The following is a 20,912-nucleotide window of genomic DNA, read 5'->3' on the forward strand; positions in this document are numbered from 1 at the left end:
AAACAGAGCAGCAGAGCTGTTGCGTAAAGGTGATCTCTCTCACTTGCTTTTTTCCTCTGATGGAATTTTTGCTAGGTGACTTCTATTTCTGTACAGTAAGAAAAGCCCCACACCTCCTTCTCTACAGTCTCTGCCTTTGTACTGCAACAAATACCCATGTTACAGATATTTCCTTGATTCCTCACTCCATCTCCTGTACCATATTGTACTGCACAACAACTGAAAAGTAATTAATGAAGTCAGGTAGGAAACCTGGTCCTGAGGAGTCACCCATTGCCAGGAGCTGACTTGGCGATGCCAAAAGCTGTGGCCAGACTCCAGGCTGTCTCTTCCAGGGACTGGTATTCATGTACTGCCAGTACATTCATGTACCTTTCAGAACACTTATCATTGAAGACATTGGTCAGACAACATTAATAAAAATTCAGGAGTGTTTCCCATGTGTCAGGATTAACAATATAAAACTGCAGGTGGAATACAGAATCAGAAATTACTGTTTTACTTGAGACCCTCTGTACATGGGATGAAAGCTGAGGGAGATAAAAATAAGGTACAACTAGCATGCAAGCTTTTGCTTCCAATTATGATCAAACTACCAAATCCTTTTGCTGTTTATGCTTCACTAGACTGCTTCTGTTTCTGAAAGGAACAAGCTGTGTCCAGGCTGCTGAACTGAACTTATCTAGAAAGCATGAAATCAGAGCTTCCTGACATGTGCCTTTACAGCTAACATCCACCACAAAATTAGTACTTTCTTTAAGAACATGTGTTTTAAAGTGGGAGCGTCTTTGGAACCTTTGATTAGGTATTTTTAGAATCAAAACCAAACAGAATTTGGACACTCAAAGCACTGCCTGTATTCTGTGTTAGTGTAGCAGCCGGTAGAACAGGTCTTGGTTGACAACCAGAGCTCCTGTAAACTGACATGAAGTTTGTCTTTTAAAGGAAACCAACTCCTGCACTGTCATCTACTGCTGTGGGAATTATTATGCAGAGGATCCTGCATTTTACACAACTCTGGATTATGTCCTTTTTAGAGGCAAATGAAACCCTTGCATTGCCAGTACTTTAGAAAAAATGTGCCATTTAGAAAAGACCCATTGCTGGGCTCCCTTTCCTTTGGGACCTGCAACACAGCTCCATGTTTCTGTGAAGCAGTTGCTGGAGTATTCTTGAAGAAAATTGGAATGTGGGAGCAAGTCCAGTGTTAATTGGAAACATGGCATGAATTCAGTGACCAAGGGCAGCAGACCAGGTCCAAAAGTTATCAGTTTACATTTGACCTTAAATATTGGGCTTCCACAAGTATGTCTGTTGAACAGGTTTGTCCCCTACTGGTGTATCTTATTCTTTGTACAGTCATTTATACCAGCGCACAGAGAGAAGATTTATCCAGATCCGAGTGGTAACATGCACTCACTTAACCCTTCTGTCCTACATAGTCATCAGTCCTTTTCCTTCTCTTGTTCTCAATTTACATCTAAGATGACATTTCGGACAAGAGAGAGAAGAAAAGATCATTATTCTCTGCAGCACAAGGGCCAGATTTTCCATTGCTTTCCACTGTGCCAGGGAAAGACAGTTGTCTTCACTGTGGCTCAAGAGGAGCACAGAGCAGCCCAAGTGCTTTGTGCCCCCTCTTTGAGCAAGCTAAAAGTACAGCAGGAGATGAGGTGGGGGGTCAGGTGTGTGGCTCATAATCTGTAACCTAAACAAATGCCATCAGCTGGGCTGCACCACGTACGTGTGCCCTCTGAATGCCAAAAACTCAGTAAGCACACAGAAACTTTCTCAGGACACCTGAGCTGTAGGAGACAGTTTCCCCTCAGCCATTCACAGAAAGGGACACAGCCTTAAGTTGATCTGCTTGGTTCCGCAGCATTAGCAGGCTCCCTCAGTACACGAGAGCTCATCTCCCTTGCAACCAACAAGAAAATTCCTTGAATGCCAGAAAAACTAGCTCTTGCTCTTTCTTGCCCAGGCAGTGCCTAGTAGTGTCTTTGGATCCAAATACAGTTTTAGCAAAGTAATTGAAGTGATAAATCAGGTAAACTCTACAGCAGAGTGACATGGGGATCATGTGGATTGTTATTGAACTGCATTGCAGCAAACAGGAATGCAGCAAGCAGAGCTGCTCTTTCACCCCACGCTGCAGGTAAAGCAGCCCAAGCCATATTTGACTACCAGGAACCTCTCCAGCAAAATTTAAATCCTAATGTAATTGTATTGTTGGGATGCTCTTCGCACCATTGTAGCAGTGCCAGAGGGAGGCGAAGAGAATTTTTCCATTTATTTTTGAAGTGATGAAAAACCTCCACCAACATTAAGGGTGAGATGTGAAGTGTTTAAAGAATATAGACTTTGGGGAGCAGACTTTGCAGTGCTGCTCCCCAGTGATGTTTGACACCCCAGATAGGAATCCTAAGGCTGGGCAGGATCAGTCAAATTGCTTCCCCTGACAAAACTGGTCCAAAACTCTGTTTCCATTTTTCTGACCTGTGTTCTCATATAATGATAATTTGCAAGCTGTGGATATTCAGCTTCACTGAAGAGACAAACAAAAAGCTCTCTGCTGCAAAACAGTTTAAGCAGTTGGGAGGGAGAACTCAGGCTTCATCTCTTCTCTGCAGAACACAGCCTTACTTCTCATACTTTTTATTTTGAGCCATTTCAGCATCAGTATATGCTTTGGTTTTGACCTATTAAGGGAGGATAATACACATGATCTGTGCACTCAACATATTTTACCACTTTAATGAGCTAATACACATTGTTATCAACAGCATATTTCTTGTTTTAATACCTCGATCCTGACAGTCTGAAGTATGTCTTTAATAGCCCAGAAACAGTCCTGCTGTGAGGGGAATGAGGCAGTGCAAAGCAAGCCTGAAACACGAAAGCCTGTTCCAGCTCACCAGCACCTTGTGCCAGCGCAGCACTGCGAGCTGAGTGGCACGCAGGGCTTGGTTTCAGGCAGGTGGCAGAGCTGGGAAGGCAGAAATCTTCCCGGCATAGCTCCCAGTAACCTCTGTACCCTTTTCCAAAGGGGACTGTCGTTTCCCTGTCGGTAAGTTTTCATCCGGGCTGTTGCTGACAAGCCATCAAAGCATTTAGCCAATCCTGCTCACACAACCAGTTGCAGAGTCACAGGGGAGAGGACAGAAGCTAGACCTGAGAAGGCTTTTGGCCTCCTGCTGTGCTTAGATTATGATTTAATGATAAAAAGTTGTTATGGCAACCAAATGCTTGGCAACAAAAGGCCGAGGAATGGGTCCAGAAGAGGGCCAAGCAAAAAGCACTGCCCAGCTCTTCCACGGGCAGATCTGTGCGCTGCATACCCATCTTGTCAGCGCTTCTGTAGCAGCCAGGGTTACAGCAGAAGGCATTATTAATAAGCTAGGCAGGTCTGCAATAAGTGAATAGCAAATTTCTCCAAAACACTTGAAATGGACCCTGGCGCCTCATTCAGGCTTCTTTTGCTCCGTCCACCAATTGCCACACGTTGCCAGGAGACGGTCTTGCTCCACAGGAGGACTCGCCACTGGCTGCCATTGTGCTGTCTCTCTGTCCCCCTCCTCCCCTGTCCTGCTCTTGCTCTCTGCAATAACAGAAGCCTGGCAGCGCTCTGTTTCTCAGTTCTGACACAATAACTTATTTTAATTTGAAAGTTTTCAAAAGCTTTTTGGTTTCTCTGCAGTGATTGACTGAGCAAAATCCCCAGTCTGCACAACTCCAGGCTTGCAACACACAGGCTGGAAAAGGGACACGAGTGCCTTAGAGGGTAGGGCTGATCTAAAGGGGGATTTACATGGTGAACACCACTCGTTTGCTGCATGAGCACCTTGGTTGCATCTCCTGAAGTCCAAGGTATTAAGGTTGGGCGCCTGGTTAGGGTACACAAGTTCCATTTAGTCTCACTTGTGCTGGGAACTCTCTGTAGTCCATTAAAGCATGCCCTTGGCTATTTAAATGTTCCCAGACTGTTTTTGATCATATAGGGCCTCAGAAACCTCTCTTGCCTTTGGATGTTGGCAAGCTTAGTTCCATGCACATCAGAAAAGAAGCCATTCATTCTTCAGCCTTCCTGAGGCACTTCCCTTAGAGCCCTAAGGAAACCTTTTGAGTATAGACTCGGTACGGGCCAATACAGCGTCACCTTCCCAACTCTGCTGCTGCCAGTCCAATCTCTTGCTCCAGAGAGCCAGGCTGCTAAGCAGATAAGTGAAGTTAAAGGTTAATCAGTTCCAGGGTTGGTTTGCCAAATACTGTGAGCCAAGAATCAATTTATGCTGCCATTTGGCATCATCTTCCACGGTCACAACAAACTGAAAGGTGGCAGCTGAGGAGGAGGCTGCTGTTGTGACAGAGACCTTGGTGCTGAAAGGCTCCAACACAACAGTGTGGCCAGGGCGTAACTAGAGAACGCAGTACTTCAGCTTCCTCGAGGACCTTGGAAAGCAGACAGAAAATGAGCAGGGATTTCACTGTGCTCTTTGCAGGGACTTAATGACACAGCCTGTCCGTGTGCCTGTGGGGAGGGCAATTCCTTTGCCTGTTATTCTCAGTGCTGCATCCAGACTGAAGCATCATCCTGTCTCTACCTGGATGAGAAATCCTTCACTGTCTGCAAGTAAATTAAACTGAGTGTCCAATCTCTATCAATGCTTTTTCTGTTTCCAGCATTTCTTTTCTCTGTCCGATACTTCACCATCCCACCTCTTTTCCCTCCCTAATGTCAGAGATTTCCAGATGCTTTAAACAGACGCACATCAGCTCTCCCCCTTCATGTCATTTAACACAGACACAAAGAAAATAATTTTAATTAAGTGCACAGGCTAATTAGACTGATGTATTTCATTTCACCAGAATTTGACTGTTTGTTTCCAATTCACTCCGGCACCATGGGACACATTCCCCTCATTCTTCCTTCCCATTGCTAGGAGCAGTGACAAATGAGTTACATCTTGTTGCTCTTCTGAGACTCCAGAGTTGAAAAGGACATTGGAAAATAAAACATCAACCTCACTCTTTCCAGCTTTCACAATCTGAACAGAGGAGCTGTCTTGTGATCCAAGAGCACAGGAGTGGATTGCCTATCAGCGATCCCAGCTCCATGCCTTGCTAACTGAAGATAAATAGTTGAGATGTTCCCTTGTACAAAACAGGAGGGGAATTTCAGACTACTGAGGCAGCAGCGTGACTCTCCAGGGTGCCAGGTGATACAGTGCAGCTGACCAGTGTTGCGGTGCACTTAAGCTGCGTGGGGAGCACCAAGCTGCTCATTTCACCCTCTCTCACCATGCAGTCCTAATGACTGTGCTAGTAAACCAAATTAGCTGTGCTTGTAAGCCTCACTTATAGCTGTTTTGTTTGTAGAGCTCCGTGAAGTAGTTGTAGCATGTCTTGGTTCATGTGAACTTAGTTTCCAGCTCTGCTTTTATGAACATGTGGAACTACATACCGGAATCTTTTAGATACACCAGAGACAGACCATAGGCCTGGCACGGACACACTGCAGGTCCCCCTCTGTGTGGAAGGGTTATGTTTGCCTGTCACTGCCTGCCCATCCCTCTTTGTCCTTGATTAAAGGTACAAGCCACACACTGACCAGCACGTGGACAGCCAGCAAAGTGCAAGGAGGTTCACAAGCACACACACATACAGCTGAGGCTTTGTTCCAGTCCTGTTTACTCGCAGGGCAAACAGTTGGGCATTGTTTCTGTTTGACAAATTGTAACTGTCCAGCTAGGAGAGAGCTAGTTCCAGCTGGTTAGAGCTGCTTGCATGTCTTACCTCCTCCCCCTCCCTCTCCCATAACTCACAAATCCATCTTACCTAGGGACAGAAAGAACAAGTGCCAAGCTACTTGTTAGATTCCCTCCTGCTTTGAATTGACACTGACCTCCTCAGGGTCCTTTCTCCGACTGCCAGTGGAGGTAAGGTCCTTATGAAACATGGCTCCAAAGATGAACTCACACCTGCAGGTGTCCCAAAGACCTTAGGGTCCTGCACTTGTGTTACAGTTAGGAGCAGTGAAGAGTGACCCTTTCGTAGTCCCCACCACGTGCTCTCAGGCACTGAGAGAACAGCAGACACCTGATAGTGTTGGAGCACAGCCACAGGAATCTCAGAGCTATTTACTGTCTAATTACATTTTGCCTTGTGTAGCACCTGATGCAGCAGAGACTGACTGTCCACTACATAACACCAAATGTCATGTACAACTCTTGATCCCAAGCTCAGAAAATGAATATCAGAGCACTCTGTTGTCAGAACAAAGCCACTGATTTTCTGTTAGACAGACAAAGTAAGGCCAGGATGCCACTAAGTGCTGGATTTACATCTTTCCATAAGTAAATTATGTTACCTTTTTCAAGACAACTTAGACTACTACTTTAGAAGGACATTGAGGCTCTAGCAGAGCAGAAGAAACAGCTGTCTCAAGGACTGTCATCGCAAGTCTTCACAGAGAAGGGACAGCAGAATCAGTTTGGTGCTAAGTGACGTGTTAAAGATCTGCAAAGAGAACACAGTGGTTCTAGAAATACAGAACCAAACTGAAATTCCTGGCTTAGTGAGGCCTAAAGTCTTACTCCTAAAGACATCAGTGTTATGAACTTCACATGAACAGGTGCTTGCTAGCTTCACTGTTCAGTCAGAAAGGTGGATTCAGAAACTCTCTAATCCATTTTCCAATTTATCCTAGTTACGTAGCATTTCAAACCTGGTTTCCATTTCAGTTTTTTCCTTTCTGAGGGAAGAGAAAAAGGCCAGTGTTCTTTACCTAGTGCTGAAATGCCTCCAAATAGACACACACACAGAGGAAAGTCTTGAGAGCATAATTTAAAGCTAAATTTGTCCCATCATCCAGAACCTGATCTTTGACTCCTGACCAAAGAGTAGGCCTGGATACTGCGTGCGCGGTTGATGCGTATGTAGTTTGTATATGCAGTTAAAGCAGTGCAGTTCAAGTGCAATGTGACACAAAATTCAAATGTAATAAACAGAACATAAGCCCCAAAGTTCTTTACTTGTTTATCCCACCATCAGTACACAAACCAAGGCTGAGTGCCCTGTTAACGTTTCTGCTGTATTGCATTTAAAGGGCTGCTTTAAGCTCCTTTGCATGCCAGCCTTGTGTGCAAGAACACTGATTTGCAGAAGGGGAAATTGTTCTTGTGGGCCCTGTGAGGGAAGGCGTGCTCAGCTGCCTATCAGCAGATCTCATGATTGCCCCTCTCTCTTGTTCCTCCAGTTGCTAAGAATTCTGTAGATAAACTTCACTTTATCTGAAGGGAGGAAGTTGCTGCTGGATGCAGAGTCAGGAAGGACAGCAGCCTGTTGCACACAGCAGTAGCTTTAGAGGAACAGTCGTTTTCCCATGCAGATGGGAAAACAAGACAGTTAACCACCCTTGTGCCATGCTGCCCATTCAGCCTGTACCACTCCAGCAAACTGGAAGGAAAGGCTTTTTCCCTCATCATTTAAAGGGGGGAAGTTAAATTAGTGAAGCTCATTGGTAGCCTGAGTTGACAGAAATAGATATCCTGAAAATAGAGGCTGTGAGGCAGGGACTCTGAACCTTGCACTGCAAGAGGAATCAAGCCTTTCCCTCTGCTCTCAGCTCCCCATATAACCATAACTGGTTGGGCTTAGTGATTTGCCAAGAACACAGTACCCAGGAGAACTGACAGCTGCTGGTCCAGTTCAGCTGGAGAAAGCACTGTATGCTCAGGACTTGATCACTCTTAAGAGTCACTCAGACTGTCTTTAGAGGGCACTTGGAAGATTAAGCTGATCTTAAAGAATGCAGACAACTAGGACATTCTCTTTTCACATGTGCTCTACTCAGTCATCCTTTCTTTTGCTCAAGTAGGAAGTCTGAGAGCAAGTGATAGCACCTTCCACATCAGGCTGCCAAACCCTCAATATTTGTCAAAATTATACTTTTGACAGATGGCTTCTGTGGCAGTAAAGCTCCCAGTGCTGATCTCTGGGCTCAGATGAAGTGGCACCATCTCCAAGCTACAAAGGTAAACAGTACCTCCTCGTTTCAGCTGCTAAGCAGATAATTTAGAGGGAATGAAAAAAAAGAGTAAAGCCTTCAAGCCTTCCAGTGGTTATCTCCCCATTAAACACTTCTTCTGGGGAGGGCTGAAACAAGCAAACAGATGCAAGGGCTCGTGCCTCCTGAAACCCCAAGACAAGCCTCTCTGTACTGAAAGACTGCTTTGCTGAATTTCAGCATAGTATAAAGCAGGCAGGCAGCCCCAGAGCTGGCTCTCCCATAGGAACTGAAGCAAGCGGATCAGGATCTTGTTTACAAAGAGCAGCCATTTGAGTTTGGAAGTAGTGACATTGAACCTCAGAAGCTGGGAGGACTTGAAATATCCCCAAGGATGCAACATGTGTGTATCCCAAGCCTTGGTCCCTTCTGCTTGTGTCTGCTGCTTTACGGGGGAGTTACAGTTGATAGTTTGCAACACCATTTTAATTTTTTATTGCTCTAGGATTAAAGTCCTCCAGGACTTGCTCACCTTAAGGAACCAAGGCCCATCGACTTAGTGTTTACACAACCAAAAATTTACCTCTTGGCCAGCCTCTCAGAGGCCTTATATCTGCATATCCTGATAAGATAAGGATACATCAAAGGTGTGATTAACTCTCCAACTGCCTCTCTGAGCTCCTTTAGCTTTGTCCCTGAAGCACTGTTACTTTGAAGTGCGAGTCATTTGCTCCCCACTTACACAAGTCCTTCAGGGAAATCTCTGCCTCGTGTGTTTGTGTTCGGTGCAGTCTGGCTGTCCCTCTGCCAGAGAAAAGTTACAGCAAAGCCCTGCCTGGAGCCTGGAGGGAACAGGGTGCCATAATCTCTTCGAAGCATAAACAGCCACCCTGCTGGGAAGTACAAGTTGCCCAGGCCATGGCTGGGGTGTCACCTCACTAGTCTCGAGGTGCAGTGCTCCCCCAGCTGAGTTCTTCTCTGCAGAATAGCATTCTTTTTAATTATTTAGAACAGATCTGAACCTAATCACATCACTGAGCCCCCTAGTGCAACGCACCTGTATAACTGGTAGTTCCAGCTGCTCTCATTCCCGGAGCTCTTGGCTCTCCGTACAAAATCCTTACTTTCATCCCTTCATAACAGTTTGTTGGATGTCCCAAGAGCTGTTGTGTACAGGTTACTGGGTGCAGGGTGCTTGGGCTAAAGAACAGGCAGCTGTAGCCAAAGTTAAGTGATTCTTCCCCAGAGCTGGAGTTCCATCCCTTAGGGAGCCACCTTTCTTGAGCCATAGAGTGGATTGGAGCAGCAAAGCTTTCTTTGTGACTGTGTTACAATCTTACCTTCTAAGGTCTTGATATGTTTTCTGGACAGGACATGGCTAAACAAAGTGTCTAGCACACTGGCAGTCTCCTGGTCACACAGGTTAGCATGATAGGTCTCATCCAGTGGTGTTTTAACTTACTCTGAAAGCAAAGTCTCCCAGTTAAGGATGGGTGAAGGATGTTTCATGCTTTCTGAACTCAAAGTCTCCCTGTACACGTGCACCAAGAGACACAAACGCCTGCTTGTCTTAAGTAAGTTCTCTTCATAATGATACATTTCCCATATCTAATCAAATATCTGGATAAAATGGCTTGACAACATAATCTTAAAATCTGCTGGAAGCTACAGAAAATTTTTATTTTCATCCTTTGAAACCACCTTGATATTTAACCATGCAGAGAATTCAGTGTTTGAGAGAGAGTTTTTTGGGGATGACACAGAGGAAGTTGCATTTCCCTTCATGCACTGAGCACATGGGCACCAGAGGTGCAAAAAGCAAGATCCATTCCAGACAGGGAAGGGAAAGGAAGGGGCAGTGAGAAGCATGGAGACAAACCACGTAGGCAAAACAGGAAGTTCCTGCTGAAGAGGAAATGCTTCAATGCTATCTTAAAAACATTTTGCTGTGAACCTCCATGCAGCTGTAGAGAGGTGAAAGAAAAGCAGCTTTCTGCAGATTCAGCACTCTGAAGCTCAGGCGCTGCCACACACGGGCTGTTGTCCCTGTGTCCCTGTCCCTGAAGAGGGGCTGCAGCTTGTGCTGCCCCTGGGCGAGCAGCTGCAGGGAGGAACCAGGCTCCTGGGAAGCTGCCTGAACACAGACACTTCCATTTCGTGTGTGCAGCCTGCTTCTGTCCTTTCAGGTGGTTTCTAGAAGTAGATGAGGCACACTCATGATCCTGCAGTAGCACGTGCTCTTCTACTTTAGAAGCAGCTTGTCCAGTGACCAGATGGCTACATCCTGCAGCATCATTCCCAGCCTGTTTTTGGCTGTCAGGATCCCACACAGGGGAATGTGGTTCAGCAGCAGCCTGGAAAACCTCAGCCACACTTTGCTTTGTCAGCAGGTTACTTTTCCCGGGACTCTCAGAAAGTCTTCTGATGTATAGGTTGTAAGAGAAAATGGATCAATGGGATCACATGAACCTCTGTGAACAGTCTCAATTAGTAGTAAGGTACTGCTCACCTGCTTTACCTCATTTTAGCACCTGTGTAACTAGAGAGGAAGCAGACTCCTTTTTAAGGGCTAGGAGATGAAAAGTGTGAGCAGTAAGAAAAGGCCAGAAGTGGCAAGTGTCTAGAGACAAAACAATGCTTGTGTGTCAGGTTGTGCTGTCAGGTCAGTCACAGATATCACTAATAACCTGCACCGTCGCAGCCACACACACAGCTCCTTCCTTCTGTGAATTATAATCGTTATGCCTTCAGACAGGGAAACAGAGGCAGGGAAATCAGCAGGGAAAATGCCTTGGTGGAAAAGTCCATCACACGCGCTCATTAATGGGCACGAGAGCAGGAGGCTGCGTTCGGCCGGGCTCCATTCGCTTCGGCTCAGTTCGGCTGAGCAGGGAAGAGCTGGGATCGCTTCTCACCGGGAATGATCAGGGACCAGACCTGGCCGCCACTGTGGGTGACACGGGTCCCGTTCCGGGAGCGGGCAGTGAGCAGGAAGGAGCCGCGGCAGCGGGGCTCGGGCCCGGCTGTGCCCGGCGTGTGAGCCGAGCAGCGAGCGCCAGAGCGAGCCGGCCCCGCTGGAGCTCGGGAAGCGCCGCCGGGGGGCCGCAGCAGCGGCTCGGTGCGGCACGGTGCGCTCGGGGGGCGCTTCCCGCAGTACCGGGTGAGTCCCGCAGGGGGCGCCTCGGCGGGGGCCTGGCCTTTTCTGGGAGGGCGGCGGGGCCCTAACGGGAGCTCGGTTTGGCAGCGCCACGGGAGACAAAGGCACGGTCCCCGCGGCGGTGACTGGGCTGTTACGGGGAGCCGGACGCTGCCCGGCCGTGTGGTCGGGGCTGGCTGCTGGCAGCTAAAGCCAAGGCAATCTTCCCTCACAGATACTAAATCCCAGGCAGTAGCCCTCGGAGATACCTGCAAATATGAGGTTTGAGCAGGATGAAGTGTGGCATTTTTCAGGGAGCCAGCTGGAAGTGCAGGAGTGATGGAAAGCTTTGGCAGGTGAGTCCCACTGGAGGTGTGCTGAAGACAGAGATGTTCATCCTTTTCCTGAGAGAGAAGCATTTGGAGAGGCCACTGCTGAGGCTCTGAAAGGAGCTGAGCTTCTGCAGGAAGAGATGTCCCCACCTGGGCACAGTGCCTGCCTCAGCACTGGGAGGACATCCGGCCACTGCCTTCTCCTGCTTTAAAACACGGACTGGAGCCCAAGCTCAGGGGGGTGAAATCAGCTCAATTCCAGGCAACTCTGTCCAGTGAGCCTGGGACATCACTGGGGTGAGGGTCACAAATAGCCAGTTCTGTGGAACATGAACCTGTCCTTGTCCCACTGCTGCTGAGCTTCCTAGGAAGCTTTGCTGGCTCCTGACACAGCTGCTGTCCAAGGCAGCAGCTCTGCACTGGAATATCCATGCTCCGTGGGGCACAGTGAGGTTACTGCAGTGGGAATGGAGCAGGGAATCTGGGGCTATGGGTATAATTGATCACAGCTAGCAAAGCTGGCAGGGAACCCCAAATCTGGGTGCCACACAGAGAATAATCTGTATCCTGCCCTGTCAGCTCAAGCCCCAGGGCTGGGAAGTTTTGGGAATAAAATATATGGAATTATACAAATCACAGCAAGTGGCATCACCTAGAGGGACAATCCAGGTCCCAAACAATTACTCCACAATTCACTACAGGGGAAAACACCCTGTGCCTGCTAGGAGTTCTGACTCTGCTTTTCCTACCAGCTCCTGAGCAGTGTCAGGGCTATCATGAGGGCTTTAAAATAAACTCCAAATAAACCCCATGTTCCACACAGTGAGTAATCCAAATAAAGAAATGCATTACTGGCATCAAAGCTCAAAACTGTGTTAAGAATGCTAGGACACCAAGGTAATGGGATTCCCAGGAATCTCATTAAAGTTCTTGGTTTCATTTTTATGTATTTTTAATCCCTCAGTGGGCAGCCTGTAAAACTTGCCATGGGATTTAGAGGTTGAGCAGGGCTGGCTCTGGACCGACCTTCACCTCTGGCCCCAGCCTGTGCAAACACAGCTTGTGCCAGGGTGGCTGAACTCATCCACTCAACTTTTCCCTCCTAAATATCCCCTACCTATTTCCCTGTGGATTAACTCACATTTTGCCCCAAACCATGCACTCCTCACCTCCATGTGGCCTCCAAGTCTCCGTTCTGTTCCTCACAGGTGCTCTGCTGACACCACAGTGGTCCCCTTGCCCACAGGGAGGTCCCTTTGCCTTTCTCCAGCCCGAGGCCACTCCTCTGCTCGCTCTCTCCAGCCTCATCCCACAGGCATCCTCTTCTCCCTTCCCTGCTGGCTGCTGCCAAGGAAGGAGGACACAGTGAGTCTCAAGTGCTGACCCCTCAGCTCTGGAGAGCCCTGGCTGTGAGCCTGAGAGGCCTTGGATTTCCCAGGGAAATTGTCGGCTGGTCTCCCTTCAATTACATCAGCAATCCCCCCAAGAATGCTGCCTCACTCCCCCTGACATCCCCTCACATTTTCCCACACGAACATGTCGTGTGTCCCTGCTAGATTACACCAGGTTTTCAGCTAAATGAATGGCATCATCTATGCCCAGTGCTCATGAATCACCCAACCAAAATCAAGAGCAAATGTTGGTTGGGCTTTAAGAACTTGAAATAACTTTAAAGCAAAATAAATCACTTTTTTCTTCTGTGGTTTTTGTTTTTTTGCTTTTTTGGTTTTTTTTTTCAGATGCTGGACTTACCTCTGTGGATGTGTGATGAGCTCTTGCTGGAGGGGACTGTCAGGCCTGAATGGCTGTGAGTTTGTGTTCTGCTCACTGGGGAATCACAAATTCCCCCTCATCCCTTTTGCTGCCCAGGCTGTTCCATGTGGCTGTTGTCAGGCTGTGGCAGCACACGCAGATGCAGCTCTCAGCACTCTCTGCTCCAAACACAGCTCTGGCCTCCTCTGTAAACTGTCTCTGCTCTGAGGTTTTCTCCTAGAGAAATCAAAGAATTGCTCATGGCAGGGTGGAGATTAAATTATCGCCAAGGGAAGGAAGGAATAAAATATTGCTCTAGGAGCCCTTGGGATCTGTTGGGCTGATGGGAAGGGGACACTCACTCCCTGCAGTGCCAGCACACACAGCACAGACTGCCAGCTGGGGTCTGACAGCCCTCCCTGTCCTGCTCCCTGGCAGTGACTTGGGCAATCCAGCTCTGAGGCTGACGAGCCCAAAGCTCTGTCTGGCAGCCCAGGAACAAAGGGACACTCCCAGGGATGAGGCACATTCCCAGCACACATTCCCAACAGAGCACAGAGGCACCCCTGGAGCTCCTGTGCGGGGCTGGCACAGCCCCCAGGTGGGGTGGCAGTGGCAGCAGCAAACTGCCACGGTCTGATGGCACTACAGAGACACCAAGGCCAGCAATGCCCACGGCAGGTGCACACTTAATTCTGCTCCCTGTGCTGCCTCAGCCCAGCAGGAAAGCTCCAGGGGGAATGGAAACTCTGCCCCCTTTCCCCCCACCCCCAGATAAACACTCCTCAGTTTCCAACACCCAGTTCTCACCTCGGACCCGCTCCCAGGGCTGCTGCCACCTTCCTGACAAGGTGGCAAAGGTCACTTTGGACAGGGCTCTCTCCGTGTCTCGGGGGTTGGGCATGGCAGGGACCAGGGTGCTCCAGCAAGGACAGCCTGAAACCAGAGCAGATGTCTCAGGGTTAGCAACAGGCAGGGGACAGGAATTCTAAGACCCAGAATTCTGAAAACAGCCCCCAAAATGTTCTATGATCATACCTTTAAAATGGCTCCAAAGGGCAGCAGCTCTGGTGCCTGACCAGTACCTGCACGAGTCCTTGTGCCAGCCCTGGCTCACTGGAAAACACAACAAATCAACCATCACACAGGCCTTGTTTGCAGAATTCCTGATCCAAACCCTCACCTTTCCTGCCCACCACTGAGGGACACCTGACACAGCATTAACAAGTAACCTTTGCTGAGAGCAGTCATCACCCCACTCCTCCTGCCCTGGCAAGAGTTCGCAGTGAACGGACATAAGTTCTAATCCTGAACCTAAATTCCTCTCAGTTTTTGTTAGGAGGATACTGGACAGTAAATCATCCAACAGAATTTAAAAACTGCACAAGGAATAACAAGGCCCAGACCAAACCCAACCACCCCCCCACTGCTCCACCCCAGTTTTGGGAGAAATATTGATATCATTTATAAGTACTCCCCTTCCCTCCCACTCAGTCCTTCACTGCACACCCCAGGAGAGGATTTACTCCATCCTTTGTTCCCAACAGCACCTGTCCAACCCAAATCCCAATTCTCACAGACACAAACTAAGCAGAGCTAAGGCAATGTTCCCAGCAGTGGATGCAATTCCTGAACTCCCTTTTCCCTGGATTGCTCACCTAAGCACCTGCAGGAAACTCTCCTCAGTCCACAGACTGTCCTGCTTTCCCAGAGAGAATTCCAGCCTGATGGGACACAGCTCTGACACGTCCCCTTGTTCCTGCTGACCTGGAAAGCCACGGATAAACCCATTCCCTCAGACCCCATCCCTGGACACCAGGAGCGCTGGAGCTGTTCCCAGGTGCCAGTGCCCTGAGCAGCTGCACTGACATGAGCACAGGCTGACCACTCTGCCCAGCACCATCCCTCATTCTCCTCCCATTGCTCCCAAATGCTCCCAGCCTTGCCCCCGCATCTGTGCCAGGGCCAGCGCCTGCCCCCAGCCCAGCCAGAGGCTGTCACTCAGCCCTGCACCAGCTGCCACCCCTGGGAGAGCTGGGAATACACGGAGAGCTCCTGAACCCCAGACCAGTCCTTAGGTGCACAAGTAATGCCCAGCCTGCCCCTCTGGGCACACCAAACACAACTCCATCATCCCCAAGGAGCTCTGGCATTCATCTCTTCTCCAGCAGCCTGGGACTGGGCTGTCAGAAATGGCATTCCCATGGCAGTCAATCCCAGCAGAGAGGAAAAGAGGAACCCTGTGTCCCTCTCACTTACCCCACAGCGTGGGCAGGACCAGAGTCCTGCAGCACAGACCCCTGGTGCTGAAGCCTCTTGCCTTTGGCTGCTTAAACACTGAACCTTTTGGCAAAGATGGCAGGAGTCTGATGATTTTTCCTGTCCTGAAAGAGAGGAGGAAAAGAAAATTAATCCACTGTGGAAGTCAAAGGATCCAAGCTTTCATCTTTCTGGTCTGATTGCTCACTACGGGGTTTTATCCATGAGAGGTGACACCAATTCAAACATAAAAGTGCCCTTTGCCAGCATTTTTATTCCTAACTATTTCAGACATTAAAAGGAAGCTCATTTTTCTTATTGCATTCTTTGCCTAATTTTAACAGAACCCTTTTTGTCCCAGACCCCACAGGTCAGTTATTCAATCCTTTACCACTGGACTTTGCACAAAGGAAGGGACACCCAGGGTGCTGCATCACAAGAAATCCCAAAGAGAAACCCCTCCAAAACCTCACAGAGAAAGGGTTTTTGCTTTTGGGACACAAGAAAGCCCACGCTGAGCACTTGGTTTTAAAGATGTGGCACTTGAAGCTACAGGCGTGGAATTGCTTTGGGATTTGGCATTTCCTGCACCCACACAAACACATTAAAGGAATTCACTGCAGAGTCCCCAAGTTTGGTTGTTCCAATTCTGTTTTGGTAGTGCCATTTGACATGCCAAAATCCAGTGCAATACTTAAAAAAATGAAAAGTACACCCCCCCTTTTGATAATGGAACTGATGAGACTGACAGCCCCAGGCCAGAGCTGCTCCCTGCCCAGCAGGGGAGCTCGAAGTGCTGCTGCAGGGAAGGAATGCTGCAGCTGTGACATTAAAGCCAGCAACAACAACTACCAAGAGATCCTCACCTGCTCCAACTAGTGAACCTCCGTGGCTCACCCTCACCGGGTGACCCTGCTCCAGGGAGGATGAGCCACACAGCCCCCGAGACCGGGGGTCAGACACTGCCCCACCAGCAGAACACAAGGGGTTAATGAACTTCTGGGACACGTTCTGTCCCCAGAGTGGTTTGACAAAACATCCATCAATGTGGGTCTTTAATAAAGACACCTTGTACCTACGCTTGCAACAGACTCTTGTATGTTATTTCCTCAAAGCCTCTGTTTTTAAATATTTTGCTATTGAAAGTGTTTAAACAAGACTGAACATGAGCTCTGCACCCTGCCATGCTCCAAGCCCTAAGGAAGAGCTGGATATCCTCACACTCACCCCATCTGAGGCAGCTGCTGCAGCATTTAAAACATTTAAAAACCACCCCTGCCTTGAGGGTGTCCAGACCCAGGAGGTGACTTGGTGCCAGCCCAGCAGTAGCTACGGGACATCAGGAGACTGACCAGACAACATCCACTGCAGACTCTCCACTCTCAGCTCTCCAGCTGCACTATCCTCGTTTCCCAGGGACTCCCAGGTCTGTTCCCAGGACTCCCAACAAGCAACTGAGGGCCCTTTGCAGAAGCAAATCCCCAGAGTCTCACTGACCCCCGCCACTGCTCTCCTCTCTACCCACCCTCCTGCTCCCACTTTTACCCCTTTCAGAGCCACGACCTCACCCAGGACACAAAAAGAGGCTCTCAGGTGCCAACTGAAACCCAAATCATTCCAGGTGGGTCAGGAAATAAATACAAATAAACTCGTCCCTTCTAGGGTAACAAAATGTCTTGGTCCCCAGTTCCTGGTTCCTAAGGCAAAACACACAGATCGGGGAAAATGTCAAGTCCAAAACCCAACAAAAGCTGGTTTTCCATCGGTTTCCACCAGGACTGTTCAGGTTTCCCAGTGACCCTCAGCTGCAGCCACAGGAGCAGCTTCTCTCTGGGACCCACGGGGTGGGCACAGGGACATCCAGCCCGCTGCTTCCCGGAAAACAGAGCTCAGCCCACCCCAGAATAATCAATAACAAATGAAGTTATTGCCTTGGGCATTTCTGTGTTAGCTCTGGCATGGTGTTATTGACCACAACAATCCTGAGAGAGTACAGTCTGTAATTTCTGCTCCTGATAAAGTACAATCTCTCAGTTGATATATGCACTGTACAGATTTTATAAATTGTATGTAATAAATACTATCTTAGGACTGTAGTGTGATAGAGACCGTGAAACGTTAAAATGCTTCTACGTGTAACTAACTCAGAAAATGGTGTCAAATAATTAGGTGATTTCCCACATTTGGGGACTATCTTATCTGAAACACAAGATGATGGAAACAGAAATCAGAGCACCTAAAAAAGGGAAGAATTTATTGACCGTCGTTATCAGGGAATGAAAAAAAAAAACAACTAGCATGGCACAACAGGAAAAAAATAAAATATATTAAAGTAATACAAATAAAATAAAAAATTAAATTTAAAAAAATTAAAAGTATGGCGTGAAGACAAGTGAAAGGTTAAAACCAAGCGAAAGACCATTTAAATTCAAAGGACTGTTAGAATATGTATAAACGCTACTGAATTTGCATGCAGCACTGCAATGTAACAGTATATAGAGAGCACGGTTTAAGGTAACCGGGCGCTCTTGGCAAACAGCCAAGCACCCAAGCGCTGCCTTTTATCCCTTGACAAACCTCTAAAAACTCCTAAGAGCGGGCTTTGTCTCTCACACTGTAAAACGCCGCCACGCAGCGGGGACGAGCAGGGGCTCTGCTGCACGGAACAGGACCCCAGAGAGCCGCAAGCCGCGGGACAGACCCGTCCCACGCCGCAGGGCCCAAAGCCCGCACGTCCCGCTGGGGGTGCCACGGGCCCGGCCGAGCCCGGCCCAGCTCCCGCCCCTCGGCCGCTCACCTGAGGGCACCGTCCGCCCGCTCCGCGCGGCTGCCCAGCCAAGGGCATTGTCCCCGCTCCTGCCTCAAGGCCGCGTTCTGCGCGGCAGGGCGCGCTCCGGCGGACGGGGGGGCGGGCAGGGACTGGGTGACCCGCCATGAGGCGGCTGTCCCAGCGCTCTGTCCCCTCACGGGGCTCAGGCCGCCCAGCGGCGCCCGGCCACAGGCCGCCATTGTATCGCGGAGCAACGCCGGGTTTGGCCGAAGAGCCGAATGTGGCCGAGTGTAGCCGGCAATAGCCGAGTGTGGCCGATAACGGCCGAGTATACCCGAAGGGCCGAATCTGGCCGGGATTTGCCGATAATAGCCGAGTGTGGCCGATAATGGCCGAGTGCACACGAAGGGCCGAATCTGGCCGGGATTTGCCGATAATAGCCGAGTGTGGCCGATAATGGCCGAGTGCACACGAAGGGCCGAATGTGGCCGGGATTTGCCGAATCGGTCCGAGTTTACCTGAGGTCAGCTGAACGGAGCCGCGTTCAGCCGAACCGAACTAGATAAGCCGAACCAACACGAGATCAGTCGAACCAAGGTGAACATTACCAGGCTCGTCGGACCGAACCGAGCTGAGCTCCGAATGCAGCGAGCGGCTCCGAGTCCGGCCGAACCGAGCCGAGAACGGCCGAACCCTGCGAGCGGCACCGAGTTCAGCCGAACCGAGCCGAGCCCGGCCTGCTGCTCTCGTGCCCATTAATTAGTGCGAGTGCAGTCACTGCCTAATGAGCACTAAACATGTCACACACACATCAGGCACCCTCCTGACACTGTTGTTCCCAAGGATTTTCCTTTTTCCAGGGTCCAAAACTCATCCAATGCTGTCGGCATCAGGAGCTGCACAGTTCATGGGAAGGTCCTCGCTGGACAAGTGACACAAAGAGCACAGGGAGCATTTAAAGCAAACCAAGTGACAAAAAGCCACCTTAAGTCAGAGGAAGGCTGAATCCCTGTAAGGAAATCCACTGAAACAATAAGCTCAGTGATGGAAGTTCAGGGTTTGGCTGTGGCCACCACCTTCTGGTAGGAAATATATTATCCCAAATAGCCACAGAACAAAACAAAGAAAGGCATTTTAAATCCCAGGCTTGTGAAGTGTAAGTGCAAATGAGATCCAGTGGACAAATTCAGGTAAGATATAGACTGCAATCACTGTTTCTGTGGTTAATGGCTTCGTGTCTGTCCAAACCCGAGTGACTCCCATTTCCTGTCACCTGTGTGTCCTTGCTGTGGTTCCTTGAGTGTCCCGGAATACCTTGGAAGAGATTCTGCCCCTGCTCTTGCCTGTATTTATCAGAAATGGTTCATTTAGGCAGCACAGCACTCAGAAAGAACCAGCCCCCCAGGAGTCACAGCATGATTGCACTTACTCTGAAATCCTGGCCAACAGCACCAGCTCTGTGTCTGTCCCAGAGCTGTCTGCCAGAAGTTTTCAGTCCCAGTTCAGCAAGACAAGAGAATTGAAAAGGATTCAAGTCTTGAACATCAGATGGTGACAAAAATGGCCTATTTAATTCCTACCTCTTAATTGTGAATTATTTTTATTTCTGCCCTCTGTGCTCCCTTGTCCCTAACCATTCTCCTGGGCAGGATTATAGAATTGTAACTTTGAAATAACACACTTGCTGCAACCTGAGGAGCCTCAATATCAGCACCTTGGCCTTTACCTTCTGAATTCCCATCCCAGTAACAGGATTTCAGGCAGTGTAAAGTTTTACAGTTTGATTTACTCCATACAATTTCTAGGCCACGTGTTCTGCACATGCCTGTCCTCCCTCACAAGCATTTGTTACCTGCATGAGACAAAGGCAGCTGAGGTAAGGCACAGACACCAGGTACAGACAACCAGCTATGCAGGAGGACAAGGAGCCGGGCACAGATTTATTTTATTTCCATCTCTGTAACTGGAGCTCTAACATGGAACACAGCTCAGCCAGAAGGACCCAACAGCTGTGTCAGGACCTGGCTGCTGTGCCCCGCGTGGGGCTGGGCTGGGGCCAGACTGCATCCCTGGGGAGGCCGTGGGCCCAGCCCTCCGTGGCTGTGACACGCAGCCTCTCGCTGAGCACCTCTCCATTCCCTGTCAAACAGAACACTCAGGAAGGAACACCATCAACAGCTCCAGCTACAGAAACCACTGAGATGCCTTTCAGGAGCCAGCAGTGTTCAGTCAGCTCTTACTTGGCAGTGCACAAGGTATTTCAGCAATAAATTCCCTGTCATTGCTAAGAGCTGAGCAGCTCCTAAGTGGGAGGGTTTCCAGTTATGTTTCTCTAACAGCAGCTCAAAGCTGAAGCAGTTTCAGCATCCACCAGCCTGAAGCCAGTGGATTTCAGGCATCTTGCATGAGTGTTTTATAACTTAAAAGGACATTCTACCTGCAATCTTAAATACATAAATATCTCCTGCCGCTTGGCTCTGCTGAAAAGCTTTCTGCTAATATGATAGAACATTTCTTTAACAGAGGGATAACCACATTCCTAGTTTGCATATTTTCTATCAGCACATTGGTTATTGCAGTATTTTTCTACGCCAGCCTCCGGGTGCCAGGTCACACATCAGCAGGATTTAAAGCCTTGGGCTTTTCAGGGGAGCTTTT

The 20,912-nt window shown here is 49.0% G+C and overlaps 1 protein-coding gene across 6 annotated transcripts in view; it reads right to left on the minus strand.

Annotated features, from left to right (window-relative positions):
• The window catches only part of LOC132325940 (ras association domain-containing protein 6-like), a 47,457-nt gene that overhangs the window by 11,572 nt on the left and 14,973 nt on the right, over positions 1-20,912 (minus strand). For 2 of the 6 annotated variants that reach the window (XM_059843468.1, XM_059843471.1), the window contains exons 10-13: positions 15,485-15,609; positions 14,264-14,341; positions 14,036-14,161; positions 12,643-12,817 (exon numbers count right to left, since the gene is read on the minus strand). In XM_059843468.1, the coding sequence (XP_059699451.1) occupies positions 12,643-12,817; positions 14,036-14,161; positions 14,264-14,341; positions 15,485-15,609 (504 nt within the window). Of the gene's footprint in view, positions 1-9,653; positions 11,546-12,642; positions 12,818-13,225; positions 13,463-14,035; positions 14,162-14,263; positions 14,342-15,484; positions 15,610-20,912 lie in introns of those variants that run through there. The other 4 variants (XM_059843472.1, XM_059843470.1, XM_059843474.1 and 1 more) reach the window with 4 other exon arrangements.

Source organism: Haemorhous mexicanus, chromosome 4, assembly GCF_027477595.1.
Source record: "Haemorhous mexicanus isolate bHaeMex1 chromosome 4, bHaeMex1.pri, whole genome shotgun sequence".
NCBI classification, from domain to species: Eukaryota; Metazoa; Chordata; class Aves; order Passeriformes; family Fringillidae; genus Haemorhous; species Haemorhous mexicanus.